The sequence below is a fragment of the Scyliorhinus torazame genome, chromosome 29, assembly GCF_047496885.1.
Source record: "Scyliorhinus torazame isolate Kashiwa2021f chromosome 29, sScyTor2.1, whole genome shotgun sequence".
NCBI classification, from domain to species: Eukaryota; Metazoa; Chordata; class Chondrichthyes; order Carcharhiniformes; family Scyliorhinidae; genus Scyliorhinus; species Scyliorhinus torazame.
In genome coordinates this window covers 37,431,781-37,457,615 of record NC_092735.1, presented here as the reverse complement: position 1 = coordinate 37,457,615, position 25,835 = coordinate 37,431,781, and the positions used below count along the sequence as shown (strand labels likewise).

Genomic DNA, 25,835 nt, shown 5'->3' with positions numbered 1-25,835 from the left:
CGGGGAGGCTCCGGGCCCGAGTGCGGAGCCGGATGCCCCGGGCGGAGCGGGGGCCAGGACCCGGGTGTGTGAATCGCCGCCCGAGCCAGGCCCCGGGCCTACGCCGCCGTTACTCACTCACCGCCTTCCCGCTCGATCGGCCCCGACTGTCACTCAGAGCGGCGCCGGCCCGGGCCCGCCCCCGGCTCGCCCGGACCAATGGCAGCGCTCCGCTATGAGCGACAGCCCATCTGCCCAATAACAGACCGGGGAAGGCTGGATTAGCAGCCTCCGCAGCCAATGGCTGAGCGGCCCGGTTCGATTCACAGCAGTCTTGACCAATCCACATAGGGAATCGGGTGTAGGGCGGGTCCGCTTTGAGCCAATAGAATTGCAGATCCAACTCCAGCAGTGTGATTGATAGCTGCTCCACCCAATCAGCGGCGCATATGTGGGAATCGTCACGCTGCAGGCGGCCAATCAGGTTCCCTAGCTGGGGCTGGGATGGGGCTTCAGTTGGCCATTGGCAGCTGCCTTGATCTGATCGGAAATCACCCCGGTTACCCCCCCCCCCCCTGGCCATGACCCCTCCCCAGTTACCCCCCCCCCCCGGCCATGACCCCTCCCCAGTTACCCCCTGGCCATGACCCCACCCCAGTTACCCCCCCCCCCCCCCCTGGCCATGACCCCTCCCCAGTTACCCCCCCCCCCCGGCCATGACCCCTCCCCAGTTACCCCCTGGCCATGACCCCACCCCAGTTACCCCCCCCCCCCCCCCTGGCCATGACCCCTCCCCAGTTACCCCCCCCCCGGCCATGACCCCTCCCCAGTTACCCCCTGGCCATGACCCCTCCCCAGTTACCCCCCCCCCCCCGGCCATGACCCCTCCCCAGTTACCCCCTGGCCATGACCCCTCCCCAGTTACCCCCTGGCCATGACCCCTGTCCAGTTACCCCCTGGCCATGACCCCTGTCCAGTTACCCCCTGGCCATGACCCCTCCCCAGTTACCCCCTGGCCATGACCCCTGTCCAGTTACCCCCTGGCCATGACCCCTGTCCAGTTACCCCCTGGCCAAGGCCCCTCCCCAGTTACCCCCTGGCCATGACCCCACCCCAGTTACCCCCCCTGGCCACGACCCCACCCCAGTTACCCCCCTGGCCAAGGCCCCTCTCCAGCTACCCCCTGGCCACGACCCCACCCCAGTTACTCACTGGCCACAATCCCGCCCCAGTTACCCCCTGGCCATGACCCCTCCCCAGTTACCCCCTGGCCATGACCCCTGTCCAGTTACCCCCTGGCCATAACCCCTCTCCAGTTACTCCCTGGCCATGGCCCCTCCCCAGTTACCCCCTGGCCACGACCCCTCTCCAGTTACTCCCTGGCCATGGCCCCTCCCCAGTTACCCCCTGGCCATGGCCCCTCCCAAGTTACCCCCTGGCCATGACCCCTCTCCAGTTACCCCCTGGCCAAGGCCCCTCCCCAGTTAGCCCCTGGCCACGATCCCTCCCCAGTTACCCCCTGGCCATGGCCCCTCTCCAGTTACCCCCTGGCCATGACCCCTCCCCAGTTACCCCCTGCCCATGGCACCTTCCCAGTTACCCCCCTGGCCATGGCCCCTCCCCCATTACCCTCCTGGCCATGACCCCTCCCCAGTTACCCCCTGACCAAGACCCCTCCCCAGCTGCCCCCTGGCCAAGGCCCCACCACCGTTACCCTCCCTGACCATGGCCCCTCCAGGCCTTCCGTGCCCGTTGGGCTTTATCCACCCCGCTTTCCACTTTGCGGTTTGATGTTCATAAAATCATGGAATTTATAGTGCAGAAGGAGGCCATTCGGCCCTTCAGGTCAGCACCGGCCCTTAGAACATAGAACATAGAACAATACAGCGCAGTACAGGCCCTTCGGCCCACGATGTTGCACCGAAACAAAAGCCATCTAACCTACACTATGCCATTATCATCCATATGTTTATCCAATAAACTTTTAAATGCCCTCAATGTTGGCGAGTTCACTACTGTAGCAGGTAGGGCATTCCACGGCCTCACTACTCTTTGCGTAAAGAACCTACCTCTGACCTCTGTCCTATATCTATTACCCCTCAGTTTAAAGTTATGTCCCCTCGTGCCAGCCATTTCCATCCGCGGGAGAAGGCTCTCACTGTCCACCCTATCCAACCCCCTGATCATTTTGTATGCCTCTATTAAGTCTCCTCTTAACCTTCTTCTCTCCAACGAAAACAACCTCAAGTCCATCAGCCTTTCCTCATAAGATTTGCCCTCCATACCAGGCAACATCCTGGTAAATCTCCTCTGCACCCGCTCCAAAGCCTCCACGTCCTTCCTATAATGCGGTGACCAGAACTGTACGCAATACTCCAAATGCGGCCGTACCAGAGTTCTGTATAGCTGCAACATGACCTCCCGACTCCGGAACTCAATCCCTCTACCAATAAAGGCCAACACTCCATAGGCCTTCTTCACAACCCTATCAACCTGGGTGGCAACTTTCAGGGATCTATGTACATGGACACCTAGATCCCTCTGCTCATCCACACTTTCAAGAACTTTACCATTAGCCAAATATTCCGCATTCCTGTTATTCCTTCCAAAGTGAATCACCTCACACTTCTCTACATTAAACTCCATTTGCCACCTCTCAGCCCAGCTCTGCAGCTTATCTATATCCCTCTGTAACCTGCTACATCCTTCCACACTATCGACAACACCACCGACTTTAGTATCGTCTGCAAATTTACTCACCCACCCTTCTGCGCCTTCCTCTAGGTCATTGATAAAAATGACAAACAGCAACGGCCCCAGAACAGATCCTTGTGGTACTCCACTTGTGACTGTACTCCATTCTGAACATTTCCCATCAACCACCACCCTCTCTCTGTCTTCTTTCAGCTAGCCAATTTCTGATCCACATCTCTAAATCACCCTCAATCCCCAGCCTCCGTATTTTCTGCAATAGCCTACCGTGGGGAACCTTATCAAACGCTTTGCTGAAATCCATATACACCACATCAACTGCTCTACCCTCATCTACCTGTTCAGTCACCTTCTCAAAGAACTCAATAAGGTTTGTGAGGCATGACCTACCCTTCACAAAGCCATGCTGACTATCCCTGAGCATATTATTCCTATCTAGATGATTATAAATCTTGTCTCTTATAATCCCCTCCAAGACTTTACCCACTACAGACGTGAGGCTCACCGGTCTATAGTTGCCGGGGTTGTCTCTGCTCCCCTTTTTGAACAAAGGGACCACATTTGCTGTCCTCCAGTCCTCTGGCACTATTCCTGTAGCCAATGATGACATAAATATCAAAGCCAAAGGTCCAGCAATCTCTTCCCTGGCCTCCCAGAGAATCCTAGGATAAATCCCATCAGGTCCCGGGGACTTATCTATTTTCAGCCTGTCCAGAATTGCCAACACCTCTTCCCTACGTACCTCAATGCCATCTATTCTATTAGCCTGGGGCTCAGCATTCTCCTCCACAACATTATCTTTTTCCTGAGTGAATACTGACGAAAAATATTCATTTAGTATCTCGCCTATCTCTTCAGACTCCACACACAATTTCCCATCCCTGTCCTTGACTGGTCCTACTCTTTCCCTAGTCATTCGCTTATTCCTGACATACCTATAGAAAGCTTTTGGGTTTTCCTTGATCCTTCCTGCCAAATACTTCTCATGTCCCCTCCTTGCTCGTCTTAGCTCTCTCTTTAGATCCTTCCTCGCTACCTTGTAACTATCCATCGCCCCAACTGAAACTTCACACCTCATCTTCACATAGGCCTCCTTCTTCCTCTTAACAAGAGATTCCACTTCCTTGGTAAACCACGGTTCCCTCGCTTGACGCCTTCCTCCCTGCCTGACCGGTACATACTTATCAAGAACACGCAGTAGCTAATCCTTGAACAAGCCCCACTTATCCAGTGTGCCCAACACTTGCAGCCTACTTCTCCACCTTATCCCCCCAAGTCACGTCTAATGGCATCATAATTGCCCTTCCCCCAGCTATAACTCTTGCTCTGCGGTGTATACTTATCCCTTTCCATCATTAACGTAAACGTCACCGAATTGTGGTCACTGTCCCCAAAGTGCTCTCCTACCTCCAAATCCAACACCTGGCCTGGTTCATTACCCAAAACCAAATCCAACGTGGCCTCGCCTCTTGTTGGCCTGTCAACATATTGTTTCAGGAAACCCTCCTGCACACACTGTACAAAAAACGACCCATCTATTGTACTCAAACTATATCTTTTCCAGTCAATATTTGGAAAGTTAAAGTCTCCCATAATAACTACCCTGTTACTTTCGCTCTTATCCAGAATCATCTCCGCCATCCTTTCCTCTACATCCCTAGAACTATTAGGGGTCCTATAAAAAACTCCCAACAGGGTGACCTCTCCTTTCCTGTTTCTAACTTCAGCCCATACTACCTCGGAAGAAGAGTCCCCATCTAGCATCCTCTCCGCCACCGTAATACTGCTCTTGACTAGCAGCGCCACACCTCCCCCTCTTTTGCCTCCTTCTCTGAGCTTACTAAAACACCTAAACCCCGGAACCTGCAACATCCATTCCTGTACCTGCTCTATCCATGTCTCCGAAATGGCCACAACATTGAAGTCCCAGGTACCAACCCATGCTGCCAGTTCCCCTACCTTGTTTCGTATACTCCTGGCATTGAAGTAGACACACTTCAAACCACCTACCTGAACACTGGCCCCCTCCTGTGACGTCAAATCTGTGCTCCTCACCTCTATACTCTCATTCTCCCTTACCCTAAAACTACAATCCAGGTTCCCATGCCCCTGCTGCATTAGTTTAAACCCCCCCAAAGAGCACTAACAAATCTCCCCCCCAGAATATTTGTGCCCCTCAGGTTCAGATGTAGACCATCCAGTCTGTAGAGGTCTCACCTTCCCCAGAAAGAGCCCCAGTTATCCAGAAATCTGAATCCCTCCCGCCTGCACCATCCCTGTAGCCACGTGTTTAATTGCTCTCTCTCCCTATTCCTCATCTCACTATCACGTGGCACGGGCAACAACCCAGAGATAACAACTCTGTTTGTTCTAGTTCTGAGCTTCCATCCTAGCTCCCTGAAAGCCTGCCTGACATCCTTGTCCCCTTTCCTACCTATGTCGTTAGTGCCAATGTGGACCACGACTTGGGGCTGCTCCCCCTCCCCCTAAGGACCCGGAAAACACGATCCGAGACATCACGTACCCTTGCACCTGGGAGGCAACATACCAAACGTGAGTCTCTCACGCTCCCACAAAATCTCCTATCTGTGCCCCTGACTATAGAGTCCCCAATTACTAATGCTCTGCTCTTCTCCCCCCTTCCCTTCTGAGCAACAGGGACAGACTCCGTGCCAGAGGCCCGTACCCCATGGCTTACCCCTGGTAAGTCTTCCCCCCCACAAGTATCCAAAGCGGTATACTTGTTTCTCAGGGGAACGACCGCAGGGGATCCCTGCACTGACTGCTTTTTCCTAGTCCCTCTTACAGTTACCCACCCATCTCCAATCTTTGGTGTAACTAATTCCCTGAAGCTGCTATCTATGACCCCTTCTGCCTCCCGAATGATCCGAAGTTCTTCCAACTCCAGCTCCAGTTCCCTAACTCGGTCTTGGAGGAGCTGGAGATGGCAGCACTTCCTGCAGGTAAAATCAGCAGGGACACTAACTGCATCCCTCACCTCAAACATCCTGCAGGAAGAACATTGCACTCCCTTCCCTGCCATTCCTCTAACTTTCTACCAAGATCTGGCTAACAACTAAATTAAATTTTTTATAAAAAATAATAATAATATAATAAAATATGGTACTTACCTCAGACCAATGGGTTTTATTATTAGGTTAGAGGAGGAGGGCGGTCTGCACTGGCCCTTGGAAGGATTGTAATCCGGTAACACCACCTAACCTTTTTTGGACACTAAGGGGCAATTTATCATGGCCAATCCACCCAACCTGCACATCTTTGGCCTGTGGGAGGAAACCGGAGCACCCGGAGGAAACCCACGCGCACACGGGGAGAACATGCAGACTCCGCACAGACAGTAACCCAAGCTGGGAATCGAACCTGGGACCCTGGAGCTGTGAAGCAACAGTGCTAACCACTGTGCTACCATGTTGCCACTCTTTGTTATTTTTGGGCAGTGCCCCTACCCCTACCCTGTTTAGCACAGGGCTAAATCGCTGGCTTTGAAAGCAGATCAAGGCAGGCCAGCAGCACGGTTCAATTCCCGTACCAGCCTCCCCGAACAGGTGCCGGAATGTGGCGACTAGGGGCTTTTCACAGTAACTTCATTGAAGCCTACTTGTGACAATAAGCAATTTTCATTTCATTTAATTTGCCCCTCAGTTAATTTCTATTATTCTGTTTAGTTGATCGGGCCCTAAAAATAAATCATGGACTCCAACCCTATTGTCCATCTGCAACCCCCCCCCCCCCAGCTTGCTTCCAGCACCTCCCTCCATGAGCAGGGCTGCCCTGGCTGACCCATTGTTTCAATCTCTTTTCTGCTTATCTCACTATCCTCCCCTCATCCAGTCCCTTCCCACCAGCATCCCCGACTCTTCCAATCCCAACCTCTTCACCATGGGCAATCCAATCCCTCCTCACCTCCTTCTCCCACTGGAGGACAGTCTGCTTCACCCCTTGAACGGAAGCCCAGCTGGTGCCCACCCCCCACCTTCCTCCTACGCCTGGCTGATCTTTTTCTGACATGTCGACTGGTCTCCAGACTTTTCTGATTGGAGGGCTGTGACTCGTGGTGTTCCGCAGGGATCAGTGCTGGGGCCTTTGCTGTTTGTAGTATATAGAACATAGAAAAATACAGCACAGAACAGGCCCTTTGGCCCACGATGTTGTGCCGAACTTTTGTCCTAGATTAAGAACAAATTAATCTACACCCCATCATTCTACCGTAATCCATGCAACTATCAATAGCCGCTTGAAGGTCCCTAATGTTTCCAACTCAACTAGTTCCACAGGCAGTGCATTCCATGCCCCCACTACTCTCTGGGTAAAGAACCTACCTCTGACATCCTCCCTATATCATCCACCATTCACCTTAAATTTATGTCCCCTTGTAATGGTTTGTTCCACCCGGGGAAAAAGTCTCTGACTGTCTACTCTATCTATTCCCCTGATCATCTTTGCAGACGACACAAAGGTTGGTGGAATTGCGGATAGCGATGAGGACTGTCAGAGGATACAGCAGGATTTAGATTGTTTGGAGACTTGGGCGGTGGGATGGCAGATGGAGTTTAATCCGGACAAATGTGAGGTAATGCATTTTGGAAGGTCTAATGCAGGTAGGGAATATACAGTGAATGGTAGAACCCTCAAGAGTATTGAAAGTTAAAGAGATCTAGGTGTACAGGTCCACAGGTCACTGAAAGGGGCAACACAGGTGGAGAAGGTAGTCAAGAAGGCATACGGCATGCTTGCCTTCATTGGCCAGGGCATTGAGTATAAAAATTGACAAGTCATGTTGCAGCTGTATAGAACCTTAGTTAGGCCACACTTGGAGTACAGTGTTCAATTCTGGTCGCCACACTACCAGAAGGATGTGGAGGCTTTAGAGAGATTTACCAGGATGTTGCCTGGTATGGAGGGCATTAGCTATGAGGCGAGGTTGAATAAACTCGGTTTGTTCTCACTGGAACGACGGAAGTTGAGGGGTGACCTGATAGAGGTATACAAAATTATGAGGGGCATAGACAGAGTGGATAGTGAGAGGCTTTTTCCCAGGATAGAGGGGTCAATTACTAGGGGGCATAGGTTTAAGGTGAGAGGGGCAAGGTTTAGAGTAGATGTACGAGGCAAGTTTTTTACGCAGAGGGTAGTGGGTGCCTGGAACTCGCTACCGGAGGAGGAGGTGGAAGCAGGGACGAAAGTGACATTTAAGGGGCATCTTGATAAATACATGAATAGGATGGGAATAGAGGGATACGGACCCAGGAAGTGTAGAAGATTTTAGTTTAGACGGGCAGCATGGTCGGCACAGGCTTGGAGGGCCGAAGGGCCTGTTCCTGTGCTGTACTTTTCTTTGTTCTTTGTTCTATCGAACAACCTCTCCTTTAACTCCACTCACACGCTCCAGCTCAAAGGTGTTGCGGTGGGAACCTGGATGGGTCCCAGCTACGCCGGCTTTTTTGTGGGATATGTGGAACGTTCTTTGTTCTAGTCCTACTCTGTTCCCATCGCTCACGTCTTTGAAGACTGTATCAATGCTGTTTCCTGCTCTCCCCCCAACCTGAAAAATGTCACCAACTCTGCCTTCCTATCTCCATCCTTCCTGGCGCCTTCACCCGGTTCATTTCTGACTTTTGCCTTCCCTTCCCTTCTTCATATCTGGGAAACAGACTGTCGATTAGTATCTACTCTCGGTCTCTAAGTTATTCCTGAAGGCCCCGCCTTCTCAACCTTGCCCCTCGCCTGTGGTGTGGTGACCCTCAGATTAAACCACTACCAGTCAGCTCCCCCCTCAAAGGGGAAAGCAGCCTCTGGTCACCTGGGACTATGCGACGTTGCCTTGCCTTACTCCAGACCCAGCTGTTTAGATGGTGCCACTTTCCGTGCTAATGGTTTTTAAAAATTATTTCCCAAAGGTATTGGCAATGCTGGCTCGGCCAGCACTTAATGCCGATCCCTAATTGCCCTTGAGAAGGTGCTTTCTTGAATCACCATTGACCATGTGGTGTAGGGACACAGAGTTCTGGAATTTTGACCCAGTGACAATGAAGGATCGGCGATATATTTCCAAGTTAGGATGGTGAGTGGCTCGGAGGGGAACCTGCAGGTGGTGGGGTTCCCAAGGTGTCTGCTGCCCTGGTCCTTGTAGATGTTAGCGATTGTGGTTTTGGAAGGGGTTGATGAAGGAGCCTTGGTGAGTGGTTGCAGTGCATCATGTACATGGCACACACGGCTGGCACTGTGCGACAGGGGTTGACGGAGTGAATGTTTAACATAGGGCTGCTTTGCTCCGGATGGCTTTCAGTTTCTTTGCTGTTGTTGGAGACGCACTCAACCAGGCTTGCAATATATCTCCTTATTCTGCAACCAAGGAAACCTCTTCACTGTGGTTTAACAAGACCTTCAGCAGTGTTCATCTCTGTCCTCGCACATCTCCCCACATCCCTTTCCCCACCCTTTTCTCCCAGAACCATAATTGTATTCTCTTGTCTTCATTTTCTACTCCACCTGCCTGCATATTCAATAGATCAGGGGCTGGATTCTCCTTAAATGGGGCTATGTCCCCACGCCAGCGTAAAAAAGCTGGCGTTTCACTCTTGACTTTCCTTAAGACAGTCCTGAGCGATTCTCCTACCTGCAGGGGGCGCTGGAAGGGCCCCGGAGTGCTCCTCGCAGCTCAGGCTGCGGATACGGGGCCCGCACTTCCAGTCGGGAGTCCGCGCATGGTCACGGCAGCAGCGTGTGCGATGGTGGACTCGGACCGCGGACCGTCATCCAAAATGTAGGCCCCCCCGAGATCGCGCGCGCCTGCGGATCCGTGCCACCCAATCACTTACCTGGCTGTCCATGAGGCCCCCTCCCCCCCCCCCCCACCCCCCCACCGGTGATCGATCCCCCCAACACCCCCCTCCCCCCCTAACCAGGGCAGCTGCGGACTGAGTCCCGACGGCCGATACGTGGTTAGAACCACGCCATCGGGAACTCGGCCTGTTTTGCGCAGAGAATCGCTGGGGGGGGGGGGTCCTCTGCCAATGGCGTAGATCGTGCACGAGCGATTCCAGAGCGATTCTCTGGGGACGGGAGAATCTCTTCAGCGGCGCTGGTCCCAATTTCCTCGTAAACGGCTATTCTTCGCCCCCCGCGCCGAACGTGCGGAGAATCCAGTGTGAATATTGCTGCGATAAGACACACACTGTCAAAGTGTTTCACCTTGCATTCACCAGGATAAAAGCAACAATACTAAATCTGTGCTGATGAGTGCAAGGTGTAAAGTTTCGACCGTATGCCCATTACTTCAGCAATACGAACAGATCACCCCCACAATTTCTGCAACTTCCAGTGTGGGACCATCACCAAACATACATTCCCCTCCCCTCCCGGCATTCTGAAAGGAGTCTGCCCACTATAAGAACCTGGTGTGCTTCTCAGTCAACCCCTCCCCTTCCCACAGTCAACCCCTCCCCTTCCCACAGTCAACCCCTCCCCTTCCCACAGTCAACCCCTCCCCTTCCCACAGTCAACCCCTCCCCTTCCCACAGTCAACCCCTCCCCTTCCCACAGTCAACCCCTCCCCTTCCCACAGTCAACCCCTCCCCTTCCCACAGTCAACCCCTCCCCTTCCCACAGTCAACCCCTTCCCACAGTCAACCCCTCTCCTTCCCACAGTCTCGTCCCATTGAAGGGCAGAAGGTGCAACACCTGTCCTTTTACCTTCCCCACCGTCCAGGGATTGAAACACCCTCCCAGGTGAAACACCTACTTGCTCCTTTCAACTGGGCCAGCTGTATTCCCTCCCCTCTACAGCAAGGACACCGACTGCAGGTTGGAGGACTCCTTTGAGGAGCACCTCTGTTTGGTCCGCAAAGGTGACCTCGAGTTACCTGTCACCTGTCATTTCAATTCTCTGCACCCCTCCTACTCTAACCTCTCTGTCCTTGACCCCTTACGGTGTTCCAATGAAGCTTACTTTCAATTTAGTATTTTACAGCCTTCCGGACTCAATATTAAATTAAACAATCTCAGATCAAAACCTCTGCCCCTTGGAGAGCAGATCTTGTGCACTGAACTGATCTTTCTATGCATCTTATCTACAGTTGTAGCTCTATCTACCGTATACTTTACTCGCTGTCTATGTTTATGTAGCTTCATTATACATCCTCATGTATTTATCGTATGTCCTATGTTTTCATGTATGGGACGATCTGCCTGGACTGTACGCAGAGCAATACTTTCCACTGTACCTCGGCACACGTGACAATAAATCTAAATCAATCAATCAATGTTGGAATTAGCTATTGTCATTTAAAATCTTTTATTTTAAGTTTAGAATCCCCAATTCTTATTTTCTAATTCAGGGGCAATTTAGCGTGACCATGTCGTGGCCTTCGCCTCTCTGATTGCACAGCGACAAATTTTGCTGGAGTGGCGGTCGACATCGCCACCGGGGGTAGCAGCACGGTTGGGTGACCTGTATGACTTCCTGTGGTTAGAGAAGATAAAGTATGAGTTAAGGGGCTCAGCTGAGAAAAGGTGGGGGATGTTTGTGACCGTATTTGAGGAGCTGTTCATCGCGGCCCCCCCCCGCGATGAACAGCTCCTCAAATACGGTCACAAACAGTGGGGTGAAAAAGGGGCAAAATCTGTACAGACTGTGCTGATTGCTGGGAAGTACGTTTCCCGGGCTGTTTATTTGCTGTAACCTGTTTTGATACATGTTTGTAATAAAATATAATTTTTAAAAAATTTAGCATGGCGAATCCCCCTACCCTGCACATCTTTGGGTTGTGGGGGTGAGACTCACGCAGACACGGGGAAAATGTGCAAATTCCACACAGACAGTGACCCGGGGCCAGGATCGAACCCGGGTCCTCGGCGCCGTGAGGCAGCAGTGCTAACCACTGCGCCACCGTGCCGCCCCTAAACCATCTTTTAATTCCTGTCATCATTGACCAAGCCTTGTGCCTTCCCACCAGAAGGGTGGCAGCTGGTTGTGTGGTGGAGATGATCCGACTGAGCAGGTGCACAGCTCAAAGCTAAGAAACTGGTGTGCGGGCAGGTCCTACGGATGGGGGTAACTGAGGGATGTGTACCTTCGCTGCGAGTGATGTGGGGGTCCAGGGTATTACACAGAGGTTGTGACTGGGAGATGGTCAGGTTTCCTGGGCGGTTAAAGGATGGAAGGATTCATACGGTTTGATAGCAATGGGGCGCTGTGGACCTGCAGGGCCTGGAGACATTACCTGATCTTCATGAATGGATTAGAAGATAGAGCGAGACTGAGAGTGGGTGTGTGCCAGGCAAGGTTCCAGCGGCACTGGTGAATGTGTCCTTTGTGTGGAGTTAGCTCTACCTCCCCTGCTTCCTCTGGTGTGTATCTAAGGAGTTCAATGAGGAGTGCACACCCGATAGTTGGCCATTGTTCATGGTCACGCCCATCCCCTTTATTATACTGCTGAGATATGAGGGTCTCTTGATGGGTGGGCTGGATGGGTCTCCACATAATCATGGGCAGCACGGTAGCACAGTAGCTGGGTCCCAGGTTGGATTCCCAGCTTGGCTCACTGTGCGGAGTCTGCACGTTCTCCCCGTGTCAGCGTGGGTTTCCTCCGGGTTCCTCCCACAAGTCCCGACAGACGTGCTTGTTAGGTGAATTGGACATTCTGAATTCTCCCTCTGTGTACCCGAACAGGCGCCGGAGTGTGGCTACTAGGGGATTTTCACAGTGACTTCAGTGTTAATGTAAGCCTACTTGTGGCAATAAGGATTATTATTATGATGATCATAGAATTTTTTTTTTACAGTGCAGAAGGAGGCCATTCAGCCCATCGAGTCTGCACCGGCTCTTGGAAAGAGCACCCTACCCAAGGTCCACACTTCCACATAACCCAGTAACCCCACACAACACTAAGGGCAATTATGGACACTAAGGGCAATTTATCACGGCCAATCCACCTAACCCACACATCTTTGGACTGTGGGAGGAAACCGGAGCACCCGGAGGAAACCCACGCAGACACGGGGAGAACGTGCAGACTCCGCACAGACAGTGACCCAAGCCGGAATCGAACCTGGGACCCTGGAGCTGTGAAGCAATTGTGCTATCCACAATGCTACCATGCTGCCCGGATCATGAGACATCAGAACATTCCCAGGATACTGGCAACAGTCAGGAGCCTGTACGTTACACCTAAAGGGTGGGTTGCAATGTTTTTAGAGCAGCAATGGGAGGCTCTGCCAGGGCACTTCAATTCCGAGGGAGACCCCCTGGGTCAGACACTTGCCACAAAGTCAGTCCCCAGTAGCCCCAGAGCTCCAGGCATACAGCCGCAGCAAGCTCGATTAACGCAAAACATTTTCTTACCTCCTGGCTCCCCCTCACAGGCCAAAGCACCTGGGCCCCGCTTGTAAATACTCGCACCAAATCAGGCCGCCTGACTCCTGGCTGGGAGGGATGGCGGGGGGGTGGGGGGGGGTTGGGGGGGGTCCTATTATTCGGCCGAGGTCCACTTGCCAACTGATCGGGATTGCCGATCGCAGCAGTGGGCAACCGAGATTCGTGGCAGTAAGGTCGTCTCTCATTCTTCTCAACTCCAATGAGTACAGGTCCCACCTACGCAACCTCTCCGCATGAGACATTCCCTCCCTACCCGGGATTAACCTCGTGAACCTTCTACGGACTGCCTCCAATGCCGGTACATCTTTCCTTAGACAAGAGGGCAACTCCAGGGGGTAAAGTTGACTTCAGATGATATTGGATCCTTGGTATTTCACCCCTCATTTTATTCAGATCAAAGTCACTTGTCTAGGATCCCTTCATTGTGAGCAAACATGTGACTATTTCTATTGGAGCAGTGAAGTTACGGACAACATTTAATATTCTTTTCAAAAGATATCCTTACATAATAACTGTTCAAAAATGACATTGTTCGCTGTGAAACAGTTTGTAAGTCCTCAGGGGCCAGCTGTAGCTCCGCGGGGTAGCTGTAGCTCCGCGGGGTAGCTGTAGCTCAGCGGGGTAGCTGTAGCTCAGCGCGGTGGCTGTAGCTCTGTGGAGTGGCTGTAGCTCAGTGGGGTAGCTGTAGCTCCGCGGGGTAGCTGTAGCTCAGCGGGGTAGCTGTAGCTCAGCGGGGGTTAGCTGTAGCTCAGCGGGGGTAGCTGTAGTTCAGCGGGGTAGCTGTAGCTCAGCGGGGTAGCTGTAGCTCAGCGGGGTAGCTGTAGCTCAGCGGGGTAGCTGTAGCTCAGCGGGGTAGCTGTAGCTCCGCGGGGTAGCTGTAGCTCCGCGGGGTAGCTGTAGCTCCGCGGGGTAGCTGTAGCTCGGCGGGGTAGCTGTAGCTCGGCGGGGTAGCTGTAGCTCGGCGGGGTAGCTGTAGCTCGGCGGGGTAGCTGTAGCTCGGCGGGGTAGCTGTAGCTCGGCGGGGTAGCTGTAGCTCGGCGGGGTAGCTGTAGCTCGGCGGGGTAACTGTAGCTCGGCGGGGTAGCTGTAGCTCAGCGGGGTAGCTGTAGCTCAGCGGGGTAGCTGTAGCTCAGCGGGGTAGCTGTCGCTCAGCGGGGTAGCTATCGCTCAGCGGGGTAGCTGTAGCTCAGCGGGGTAGCTGTAGCTCAGCGGGGTAGCTGTAGCTCAGCGGGGTAGCTGCAGCTCAGTGGGGTAGCTGTAGCTCAGCGTGGTAGCTGTAGCTCAGCGGGGTAGATGTAGCTCAGCGGGGTAGCTGTAGCTCAGTGGGGTAGCTGTAGCTCAGTGGGGTAGCTGTAGCTCAGCGGGGTAGCTGTAGCTCAGTGCGGTAGCTGTAGCTCAGTCGGGTAGCTGTAGCTCAGTGCGGTAGCTGTAGCTCAACGGGGTAGCTGTCGCTCAGCGGGGTAGCTGCAGCTCAGCGCGGTAGCTGTAGCTCAGTGGGGCAGCTGTAGCTCAGCGGGGTAGCTGTCGCTCAGCGGGGTAGCTGTCGCTCAGCGGGGTAGCAGTCGCTCAGCGGGGTAGCTGTCGCTCAGCGGGGTAGCTGTCGCTCAGCGGGGTAGCTGCAGCTCAGCGGGGTAGCTGCAGCTCAGCACGGTAGCTGTAGCTCAGCGGGGTAGCTGTAGCTCAGCGGGGTAGCTGCTGCTCAGTGGGGTAGCTGTAGCTCAGCGGGGTAGCTGCTGCTCAGTGGGGTAGCTGCAGCTCAGCGGGGTAGCTGCAGCTCAGCGGGGTAGCTGCTGCTCAGTGGGGTAGCTGTAGCTTAGCGGGGTAGCTGTAGCTCAGTGGGGTAGCTGCAGCTCAGCGGGGTAGCTGCAGCTCAGCGGGGTAGCTGCAGCTCAGCGCGGTAGCTGTAGCTCAGCGGGGTAGCTGTAGCTCAGCGGGGTAGCTGCTGCTCAGTGGGGTAGCTGTAGCTCAGCGGGGTAGCTGTAGCTCAGTCGGGTAGCTGTAGCTCAGCGTGGTAGCTGCAGCTCAGCGGGGTAGCTGTAGCTCAGCGGGGTAGCTGTAGCTCAGTGGGGTAGCTGTAGCTCAGCGGGGTGGCTGTAGCTCAGTCGGGTAGCTGTAGCTCAGCGTGGTAGCTGCTGCTCAGTGGGGTAGCTGTAGCTCAGTGGGGTAGCTGTAGCTCAGTGGGGTAGCTGTAGCGCAGCGGGGTGGCTGTAGCTCAGCGGGGTGGCTGTAGCTCAGTGAGGTGGCTGTAGCTCAGTGGGGTAGCTGTAGCTCAGCGGGGTAGCTGTAGCTCAGCGTGGTAGCTGCAGCTCAGCGGGGTAGCTGTAGCTCAGCGTGGTAGCTGCAGCTCAGCGTGGTAGCTGCTGCTCAGTGGGGTGGCTGTAGCTCAGCGGGGTGGCTGTAGCTCAGTGAGGTGGCTGTAGCTCAGAGGGGTAGCTGTAGCTCAGTGGGGTAGCTGTAGCTCAGTGGGGTAGCTGTAGCTCAGTGCGGTAGCTGTAGCTCAGCGGGGTAGCTGTAGCTCAGTGCGGTAGCTGTAGCTCAACGGGGTAGCTGTCGCTCAGTGGGGTAGCTGCAGCTCAGCGCGGTAGCTGTAGCTCAGTGGGGCAGCTGTAGCTCAGCGCGGTAGCTGTAGCTCAGCGGGGTAGCTGTAGCTCAGTGGGGTAGCTGTAGCTCAGCGGGGTAGCTGTAGATCAGCGGGGTAGCTGTAGCTCAGCGGCGTAGCTGTAGCTCTGTGCGGTAGCTGTAGCTCAGTGCGGTGGCTGTAGCTCAGAGGGGTAGCTGTAGCTCAGTGCGGTAGCTGTAGCTCAGCCGGGTGGCTGTAGCTCCGCGGGGTAGCTGTCGCTCAGCGGGGTAGCTGTCGCTCAGCGGGGTAGCTGTAGCTCAGTGCGGTAGCTGTCGCTCAGTGGGGTAGCTGTCGCTCAGCGGGGTAGCTGTCGCTCAGCGGGGTAGCTGTCGCTCAGCGGGGTAGCTGTCGCTCAGCGGGGTAGCTGTAGCTCAGTGCGGTAGCTGTAGCTCAGCCGGGTGGCTGTAGCTCCGCGGGGTAGCTGTAGCTCAGCGGGGTAGCTGTAGCTCAGAGGGGTAGCTGTAGCTCAGCGGGGTAGCTTTAGCTCAGCGGGGTAGCTGTAGCTCAGCGGGGTAGCTGCAGCTCAGCGGGGTAGCTGTAGCTCAGTGCGGTAGCTGTTGCTCAGCCGGGTGGCTGTAGCTCAGCGGGGTAGCTGTAGCTCCGCGGGGTGGCTGTAGCTCAGCAGGGTAGCTGTAGCTCAGCGCGGTGGCTGTAGCTCAGTGAGGTAGCTGTAGCTCAGCCGGGTAGCTGTAGCTCAGCGGGGTAGCTGTAGCTCAGCGGGGTAGCTGTAGCTCAGCGGGGTAGCTGTAGCTCAGCGGGGCAGCTGTAGCTCAGCGGGGTAGCTGTAGCTCAGCGGGGTAGCTGCAGCTCAGCGAGGTGGCTGTAGCTCTGTGGAGTGGCTGTAGCTCAGTGGGGTAGCTGTAGCTCAGCGGGGCAGCTGTAGCTCAGCGGGGTAGCTGCTGCTCAGTGGGGTGGCTGTAGCTCAGCGGGGTGGCTGTAGCTCAGTGAGGTGGCTGTAGCTCAGTGGGGTAGCTGTAGCTCAGTCGGGTAGCTGTAGCTCAGCGTGGTAGCTGTAGCTCAGCGTGGTAGCTGTAGCTCAGCGGGGGTAGCTGTAGCTCAGCGGGGTAGCTGTAGCTCGGCGGGGTAGCTGTAGCTCAGCGGGGTAGCTGTAGCTCAGCGGGGTAGCTGTAGCTCAGCGGGGTAGCTGTAGCTCAGCGGGGTAGCTGTAGCTCAGCGGGGTAGCTGTAGCTCAGCGGGGTAGCTGTAGCTCAGCGGGGTAGCTGTAGCTCAGTGGGGTAGCTGTAGCTCAGTGGGGTAGCTAGATCAGTGCGGTAGCTGGAACTCAGTGCGGTAGCTGTAGCTCAGTGCGGTAGCTGTAGCTCAACGGGGTAGCTGTCGCTCAGTGGGGTAGCTGCAGCTCAGCGCGGTAGCTGTAGCTCAGTGGGGCAGCTGTAGCTCAGCGGGGTAGCTGTAGCTCAGTGCGGTAGCTGTAGCTCAGTGCGGTGGCTGTAGCTCAGCGGGGTAGCTGTAGCTCAGTGGGGTAGCTAGCTCAGTGCGGTAGCTGTAGCTCAGCGGGGTAGCTGTAGCTCAGCGTGGTAGCTGTAGCTCAGCGGGGTAGCTGTAGCTCAGCGGCGTAGCTGTAGCTCTGTGCGGTAGCTGTAGCTCAGTGCGGTGGCTGTAGCTCAGCAGGGTAGCTGTAGCTCAGTGGGGTAGCTGTAGCTCAGCGGGGTAGCTGTAGCTCAGTGCGGTGGCTGTAGCTCAGAGGGGTAGCTGTAGCTCAGTGGGGTAGCTGTAGCTCAGTGCGGTAGCTGTAGCTCAGCCGGGTGGCTGTAGCTCCGCGGGGTAGCTGTAGCTCAGCGGGGTAGCTGTAGCTCAGAGGGGTAGCTGTAGCTCAGCGGGGTAGCTTTAGCTCAGCGGGGTAGCTGTAGCTCAGCGGGTTAGCTGTAGCTCAGTGCGGTAGCTGTTGCTCAGCCGGGTGGCTGTAGCTCAGCGGGGTAGCTGTAGCTCCGCGGGGTGGCTGTAGCTCAGCAGGGTAGCTGTAGCTCAGCGCGGTGGCTGTAGCTCAGCGGGGTAGCTGTAGCTCAGCGGGGTAGCTGCAGCTCAGCGGGGTAGCTGCAGCTCAGCGGGGTGGCTGTAGCTCAGCAGGGTGGCTGTAGCTCAGCGGGGTAGCTGTAGCTCAGCAGGGTAGCTGTAGCTCAGTGGGGTGGCTGTAGCTCAGCGGGGTAGCTGTAGCTCAGCGGGGTAGCTGTAGCTCAGCGGGGTAGCTGTAGCTCAGCGGGGTAGCTGCAGCTCAGCGGGGTAGCTGTAGCTCAGTGGGGTAGCTGTAGCTCACCTGGGTAGCTGTAGCTCAGCGGGGTAGCTGTAGCTCAGCTGGGTAGCTGTAGCTCAGTCGGGTAGCTGTAGCTCAGCGGGGTAGCTGCAGCTCAGCGGGGTAGCTGTAGCTCAGCGGGGTAGCTGTAGCTCAGCGGGGTAGCTGTAGCTCACGGGGGTAGCTCTCTCCACTCTCAGTCAGCAGGTTCTGAGCTTTCGCCCACCTTACTTGGAAATATATCGGCCGTTCCTTCACTGTCACTGGGTCAAAATCCGGGAACTCCCTCCCTAACAGCTGTGTGGGTGTACCTACGCCTCAGGGACTGTAGCGCTTCAAGATGAGGCTCAGCACCACCTTCTCGGGGGGCAATTAGGATTGGGCACTAAACCCTGGCCCAGCCAGCAAGGCCCACATCCCGTGAATTAATTTTTAAAAACTCCAGAGACTCGATCACATAACCCAGACTGACAATCCCTGCACACTACAGAGAGAGTGCCGCACTGTCAGAGGTGCTGTCTTTCGGACCTAGCACTAAATGGAGACCGTCTAGATAAAAGTTTAGGAGGCCCGAGAAGGTAGGTTAAACGGTATTTAATAAACCAACACAAAGTAAAGACTGCAACGTGGCTTACAGTCCAAAAGCCCCAACTGGGACTATCGATCACAGCGGTCCCAGTTCGGGCCGGCTATGAGAAGGTGGCTTTATGAGTCCCAGCTGGACGAGCCTCCATCCACTAGAGGGGGTGCTCATATTCCACGAGTCCCAGGTGAAGATCAACTAAGGTGTCCCCCTGGATCCCTGGGTTATTACGGTCTACCTTACCTTAACGATTCAACTACACTATTTGTAAGAGCTCGGGAGTGCGCCTCAGCGTCCTGGTCAATACAGTTCAGCAAGAATGGACAGGAAACAGGACCGGGGGGGGGGGGCGTGGAATCAAAGAGGGGGTGGCAAGGGTCCAGAGTGAACATGTTCTCAGAAAGAAAAATAATGCAACTCCCAAATTTAGATCCCTCTTCGATGGCATCTTCAGGACACCGTCTTCCCATCTCAATAAAGGACCCCCCGGTGTCCTGGGGGGACTATATTTACCTGCGCCAGAGCAGTCTGCTGTTTGTGGGAGCTCGCTGTGGCTGCCCCACTTCCTGCCTTGCAAAAAAAAAATGATCTCACTTCACAAAGTGCTTCATGGCCTTGAAGCATTTTGGCATATTCTGAGGTACCTTTCTGTTTATCGACATTTAGATCAGCTCGTCCATTCTAATCAGGTGCGATGCGTCTCTCTCTGTTTTCTCCATTCTTATTTCAAAGCTTGGGAAGGGAGATTGGCTTAGTGTGCACTCATCTTAATCAGTGAGACATTGCAATAATGACAGGTAAGGGGCACCAGCCAAATTATACAGTTCTTCGATGCCGACAGACTCTATAATCAAATTTATTGCTAAAAATCTGTAATTACCTTTCTGTCTCACAGAGAACAAACACGGCTCATTTTCATTTCTTCTCTGATCCTCACTTCCTCCGGATTACGTTTCTTTCTTTCTTTAGAGCTCCAGACTGTGGATCTTTTCGTGATTGAAATGATGTGGGGAAGGAGTTATTCTCTAGAACCTTCTCCCAGTGTCGTGCGATTCTGCTCTCAATCTCCCCCCTCCTTGCCCTTATTTGCAGCACTTTGTGATGACGCTAGGAAGGGAAGCCTCACATGCCTGGACCTGTTGGCTACAACACCCTTCAGACCAGCCGTTACACGCTTGGCAATGACCTATTTGACTGTGGGGCGCTCACAGTGTTCTTCCGTAATGATCAACCTTGCGTCATATCCCAGCCGTTGTCACTGAATCCTTTGCTTAAATTTATAAAACTCTAGCAGGACAGGGTAGGGTAGATGCAGGGAGGATCTTCCCGATAGTGGATGTGTCCAGAACCAGGGGCGAGATTCTCCGACCCCCCGCACAGGGCGGGCCTGTGCCGTGGGGGCACTCTTTCCCTTCCGCCTTCACCACGGTCTCCACCATGGCGGAGGCGGAAGAGACTCCCTCCACAGCGCATGCGCGGGGATGCCGTGAGCGGCCGCTAACGCTCCCGCGCATGCGCCGCCCGGCAATGTCATTTCCGCGCCAGCTGGCGGGGCGGAAATCAGTCCGGCGCAGGCCTTGCCCCTCAAGGTTAGGACTCGGCCGGTCAAGGTGCGGAGGATTCCGCACCTTTGGGGCGGCGCGATGCTGGACTGATTTGCGCCGTTTTTGGCGCCGGTCGGCGGACATCGCACCGATACCGGAGAATTTCGCCCCAGGGGTCACAGTCGGAGAATAAGGGGTAAACCAATTTTGCTGTTGCAGAACACCACCGATTCAGTCCCGGCATCAACACTTAGGGCGGGATTCTACGTTGCCCGACGCCGATATTACAATCGGAGAATCCCTGTTTACGACCGAATCGGGGGCGGCGCCTGTTTCCGGATGCTCCGCCCCCTCCATCAAGGGGCGCGCCGCCTGCCTTCGGGGCGGCCTCAGGGTGTCACCTGAAGGTTCTTCCCCCATGCTCCGCCCTGGATGGGCAGAGTTACCGATGTGCAGGGCACATGTGGTCTCAGTTTTCGGGACTGTGTCCAGCGCCGCCTCAGTCGGGGGGGGGGGGGGGGGCGTGCTGCTGGCCGGGGGGGGGGGGGGGGGCTTCGGCGAGGGCTGGGGGGACAGGTGGGAGGTGGCAAAGGGTTTCCAGAGGGGCACTGCCTGGCAGGTCGGGTCCGCGTGCGGCCGATGACCTCTGCAGGGGCTCGGCGTGCGCATGCGCGGCCACGGATCTGGCAATTCTCCAAGCGTTAATATCGTGAAGGCTGGGCGTTTTACGTGGCGCGGCTGCTAGCCCCTCACCGGTCGGAGCATCGGTGCGGGGCCGGCGCCGACCTTTTCATCAGAAACGGGGAATCCTGCCCGGTATGGTTTTAGGAAGCAAAGCGATAAAGCACTTGGGCGATATGGGGGGAAGGCGGGATTCGGCTGTTGAGTCGGATGATCAGCCGTGATCACAATGAATTGCAGAACCTGGTCGAAGGGCTGAATGGTCTCCACCTTCTCCTATATTCAATGTTTCCGTTCTTCTTCCCTGGTCCCGGGATCCACGGCATTTCCCCAGCGGAACACAAATGTGAAGGTGTTGGAGTGAGAGCAGAAATGATTCCCGAGGATTGGTCCGGGGATGAGGAATTTCAGCTGCAAAGATAGACTGGAGAGGTTGGCATTGTTCCCCTTGGAGAAGAGAAGGTCGAGAGGAGATTTAATAGAGATGCTCAAAATCAGGAGAGGGCTTGGCAGAGTCGGCAGGGAGGAATGTTCCCACTCGCGAAAGGATCAAGAACGAGACGGCACAGATTCGAAATAATTAACAAAATGAGGCAAAAGCAACCAGAGGACAAGCTTTTCAAGCATGTGCTGGTTGAGTTCTGGACGCTCGGAGTCCATCTTCCAGTCACAGCGGCCCACCTTCGTTCTCCAATTGTGGCTCAGAGATATTGGGAGCCTTCCCAATATGGCGCCCGGACACAACGGCAGATGCACGCACGCCATCCAGGCGCGTAATTGATGGGATGAGGCCAGATGATTTGGCGTGTTCGCCCGCCGGCCTTCCGAGCGGGAAACACTTCCCGTTCCCGCCTCTACCACGGCGGAAGAATTCCAGCCAAAGTTTAAGCAGCACGCCCTCAAAATGTAACCCGGATAATACTGGTGAATGTACGCTGTTCCCCTCCAAGGTGTGATGGTCCTTTAAGTTGGGGAGGGCGGGTGGGGGGATTAATCTGTCGTTAAAATAGATCAGGTTTTTTCTGGTTCAGTTTTGCCCGCAACCTCCTCTCGTTAGCCAAACCTCACGCAGTGCAATAGTCGAGCGGCACAGGAAGCAGCCTGCGCCAAAAACTTTGAACGCGAAAGAAAGAAACTGCCACTGAAAAGATAGGCAGATTTCAGAGCATCGGGCGGGGAGGGGGGGGACACCGAAATTCCGCAGATTGACCAGGGGAGATTCCCCCGTGTGCAGCCAATGCAGGGCAGTCCTGCTCCAGGAGTTGGAGCCTGCTTTAGCGAGCGCCGGGAGTGGTGCTGTGAGCGACCCCCCTAAACTGAGCCTCTGCGTTAAGCTTATAGATTGTGGTTTTCCTGAAGCATAAGAAGAAATGTGCCCTGACTTTTAAAAAAAAGTTATCTTTTGGCAAATAGCAGACGAGGGTGTTTTGGGTGGAGGATTATGCCAGACATTTCTCTCCATGGTGGCTGCCTTGTGGTTTCATTCGGAGCTTTAAGAAATGCACAGAAATATCTGGAGCATTTCGTGAACTGAAGTTTGAAGATCGTTGAGACAAGTTTATTGGGTCTTTTCTCAGCCTCTCTGCTCCCTCCCACCCTCTCGCCCCTTCACCACTTCCCTCACCCGCCACTTCTCCTGCTGCGCACGTACACCGCGCACCCACCCACCCCGGAGCTGCTCGACCAAGGGAGCGCCCTTCCCATTTTTCTTTCTGTTTCAAAGCCTTTCGGCCAGTCTCTGACCAGCCAGGCTCCTGCGGGGGGGGGGATGGAGGCTGTGGCCAAGTACGAGTTCAACGGAGCTGGAGAGGACGAGCTGAGCTTCAAGAAAGACGAGGTCCTTAAGGTACGGTGAACTTTGGTCTTTATTCGCGAGCCGACTCTCTGACATCCTGTGCGAGGTCGCAGAGCGGCACCGTGCTTTGAAAAGTTGAACGTCTTAAACTGTGCGCAGAAAGACAGCCGGTGAGAGTATAGAACCGGGGTTTCTGTCAGCTTCATTCGTTCCTGTAACCAGCCACTTATTCATTAGCCGGGCTGGAATGTTCTAGACAAATACCCGATGGTGAAGGACAAATTATTTTTTAAAAAGAGGTTGAGAGCTTTTTGTTTTTTTAAATAAATTTAGAGTACTCAATTCATTTTTTCCAATTAAGGGGCAATTTAGCGTGGCCAATCCACCTACCCTGCACATCTTTGGGTTGTGGGGGCGAAACCCACGCAGACACGGGGAGAATGTGCAAACTCCACACGGACAGTGACCCGGAGCCGGGATTGAACCTGGGACCTCGGCGCCGTGATGCAGCAGTGCTAACCACTGCGCCACCGTGCTGCTCTAAGAGGTCGAGAGTTAAGGGCCTTTGAACTAAAAGATTAAATCACCAACATTGGCAGCAAGCTCCGGGGTTTTTACTCCGAGGCACCCCCGCGCCCCCATTTCCATTTTCCGACGTTAAATTTGGGGATCTACGCCAGCCTCACAAGACCACCACCCCCTCCCCAAGGGTCAGAGGGGGCAACAATTTAAACTCGGCCTATTTCTCATTTCTGTGCACTGACCCCCCCCCCCCAACGGCGTGGGTCTCAGGCGAGGGCGATCCAATGTCTTTCTCCACCACTCACCCAGAAAGCCCGAGCACTTTGAGGAAGGGTTGGGGGGGCTGCTGCCGTCCATTCAGCTGTCAGAGGCTGAACTTTGAACGTTGCAATGAGGTTGGGGAGTCACAAACATTGTTCAGCTGTCCACTCGGATCCTTTCTGTGAATTGCCAATTAAAATGGCAATATTGACCATCAAAGGGGTTTTTCAAAGAGACACAAACAATAAATCTATATTTTATGAATCGCTTAAAGGAATCTTAACAAATTAAAGCAAAATGTTGTTCCTGCTACCGGTCCCAGACACCAGTCTCCCTCTAAAAAGTGACTGTCTGGTCAATGTTACTCTCCCAGGACCAGGAATATGGAGAGGAGAATCTGGCTCCCTCTCTCTCTCTGTCTCTCTCTCCCCTTCTCTCTCTCTCTCTCCCCCCCCCCCCCTCTCTCTCCCCCCTCTCTCTCTCTGTTTCTCTCCCCCTCTCTCTCTCCCCCCCTCTCTCTCTCTCCCCCTCTCTCTCTCTCCCTCTCTCTCTCTCCCCCCCCTCTCCCTCTGTCTCTCGCCCCTCTTTCTCTCTTCCCCCCCTCTCTCTCTCTCTCCCCCTCTCTCTCCCCCCCTCTCTCTCTCCTCCCCTCTCTCGCTCTCTCGCCCCCCCCCCCCCCTCTCTCTGTCTCTCCCCCTCTCTCTCTCCCCCTCCCCTCTCTCTCTCTCTCCCCCTCCCCCCTCTCTCTCTCTCCCCCCACTTTGCTCTCCCTCCCTCTCTGATCAGGGCTCCCTCCCTCGCAGGCACCACACACAATGCCCACTAATATTTGAATGTTCACAACTTCTCTCATGTTTCAAGTCACTGTGCATGAAGGAAATGTAATTCTTCCTTCCGTTAATGGTTTTAATTACAGATTAAACTTTGCTCAGTTTGCAAACTGAGGTCCAACTTCACTTTAGTTTCCAAAAGGGTGTGTTTGTGCGTTCCTGAGAGCAGGGATTCGGATTTAAAGAGGATTGTTTTCCTGAATCAATCCTGTTCTTTCAAACCACCCACACCTTTTCCAATTTCACGTTTAATCCCCTCCCTCTAGCCCTGCTGGTTCCTTTCCTGTCCTGTCCCTGCCCGTGCCACATTGCAGCAGCCGAACAGTCAGCCCAGCCGGCCAGCTGCTTGACCATGGAGGTCATCGCGCCCAGGCTCGATCATGCCCTTACTGATAGTGGGTGGGCACTGGGCAGAGAGATTCCAGGGATCAGAACCGGGACACCATAGCCGCACAATGAAACTACCCCTGGCGGTGGTCTTTGTGTCAGATTCTGCCCTGTTTGCCTTTGCAATGTTCACCTGCAGGAGGTTGGTTATCGCTCAGTTGGCGAGCGTGTGATGCACAATGCGACCAAACAGCTTGGCCCCCAACCCGCATACCAGCTGCGGTAATTTGCCTCCGGCCTTGCCGCACCCTTTGCGGAGTGGTGACCCTCGCGTTGTATCCAATCAATCATCTCTCTCTCTCGAATGGCAGAGGCGGCAATGGTCCATCGTGGACAATAACCAGAAGGAAGGTGCAGTGTTCATGGGGCAGGCACGGGTACGTTAGGGTTCTCCGCATCGCTCCGATGGCCATACTGCTCTTCGGGTCAAGACGATTTGGAGAAGGTCATTCAGCCAGGGAGAATTTGAAGGATCCTCTTTGAAGCCATGATTTGTTTTTTTTTTACAAATCTGAAGCACTACTGGAGTTCAGTATTGAACATTATTGGGCAACACGGTGGCGCAGTGGTTAGCACTGCGGCCTCACGCGCCTAGGTCCCAGGTTCGATCCACGAGCAGGAACCTGACACCGAGCCATGAAGGAGTTATGAGGACATCAAGCAGTTAGGTTTTAGGAGTGCCATGAAGGCGGAGAGCGGTACGGGGACGGAATTCCAGAGCTTAGGGCCTCGGCAGCGAAAGGCACGGGCGCCGATGATTAAAATAGTTGATGATGAAATGAAAGAAAATCGCTTATTGTCACAAGTCGGCTTCAAATGAAGTTACTGTGAAAAGCCCCTAGTCGCCACATTCCGGCGCCTGTTCGGGGAGGCTGGTACGGGAATTGAACCGTGCTGCTGGCCTGCCTTGGTCTGCTTTCAAAGCCAGCGATTTAGCCCAGTGCGCTAAAGCAGCTAAATAAGCGGAGAGCAGAGTTGTCAGAAGGTTGTCGGAGATTACAGAGATAGCGAGGCGTCCAGGCCATGGAGGGATTTGAAAACCAGGATGAGAATTTGAACGTTGAGGCATTGCCAACCCAGCAGCTGAGGAAGGCCACTGAGCACAAGCTGAATGGGTGACCTGTGCGAGTTGAAGAGGGTGGGACATGGGAGGTTTTCCAAGGGAGCTTTGGAATGGATGAGTCTGGGGGCATCAAAGGCGCGCGCAAGAGCTCATCAGAGACCCATAGTTAGCCTCAACACTGTGGTCAATCCGAGGCGGGGGGGGTTGATGACAG

At 54.5% G+C, this 25,835-nt stretch overlaps 2 protein-coding genes across 3 annotated transcripts in view; one reads left to right on the top strand and one right to left on the bottom strand.

The window, feature by feature from the left end:
• LOC140404070 (epsin-2-like) overlaps nucleotides 1–19,568 on the bottom strand; it is a 73,020-nt gene extending 53,452 nt beyond the window's left edge. The window contains exon 1 of one of the 2 annotated variants that reach the window (XM_072492441.1): nucleotides 19,419–19,568. The gene's annotated coding sequence lies outside the window, so the exon portion shown is untranslated. Of the gene's footprint in view, nucleotides 1–121; nucleotides 183–19,418 lie in introns of those variants that run through there. The other variant, XM_072492440.1, reaches the window with a different exon arrangement.
• Nucleotides 19,569–22,271: 2,703 nt separating this feature from the next.
• LOC140404068 (uncharacterized) overlaps nucleotides 22,272–25,835 on the top strand; it is a 55,682-nt gene continuing 52,118 nt past the window's right edge. Inside the window, exon 1 of the mRNA XM_072492435.1 lies at nucleotides 22,272–22,609. Within this exon, the coding sequence (XP_072348536.1) occupies nucleotides 22,532–22,609 (78 nt within the window). The 5' untranslated portion in view covers nucleotides 22,272–22,531. The remainder of the gene's footprint in view (nucleotides 22,610–25,835) is intronic.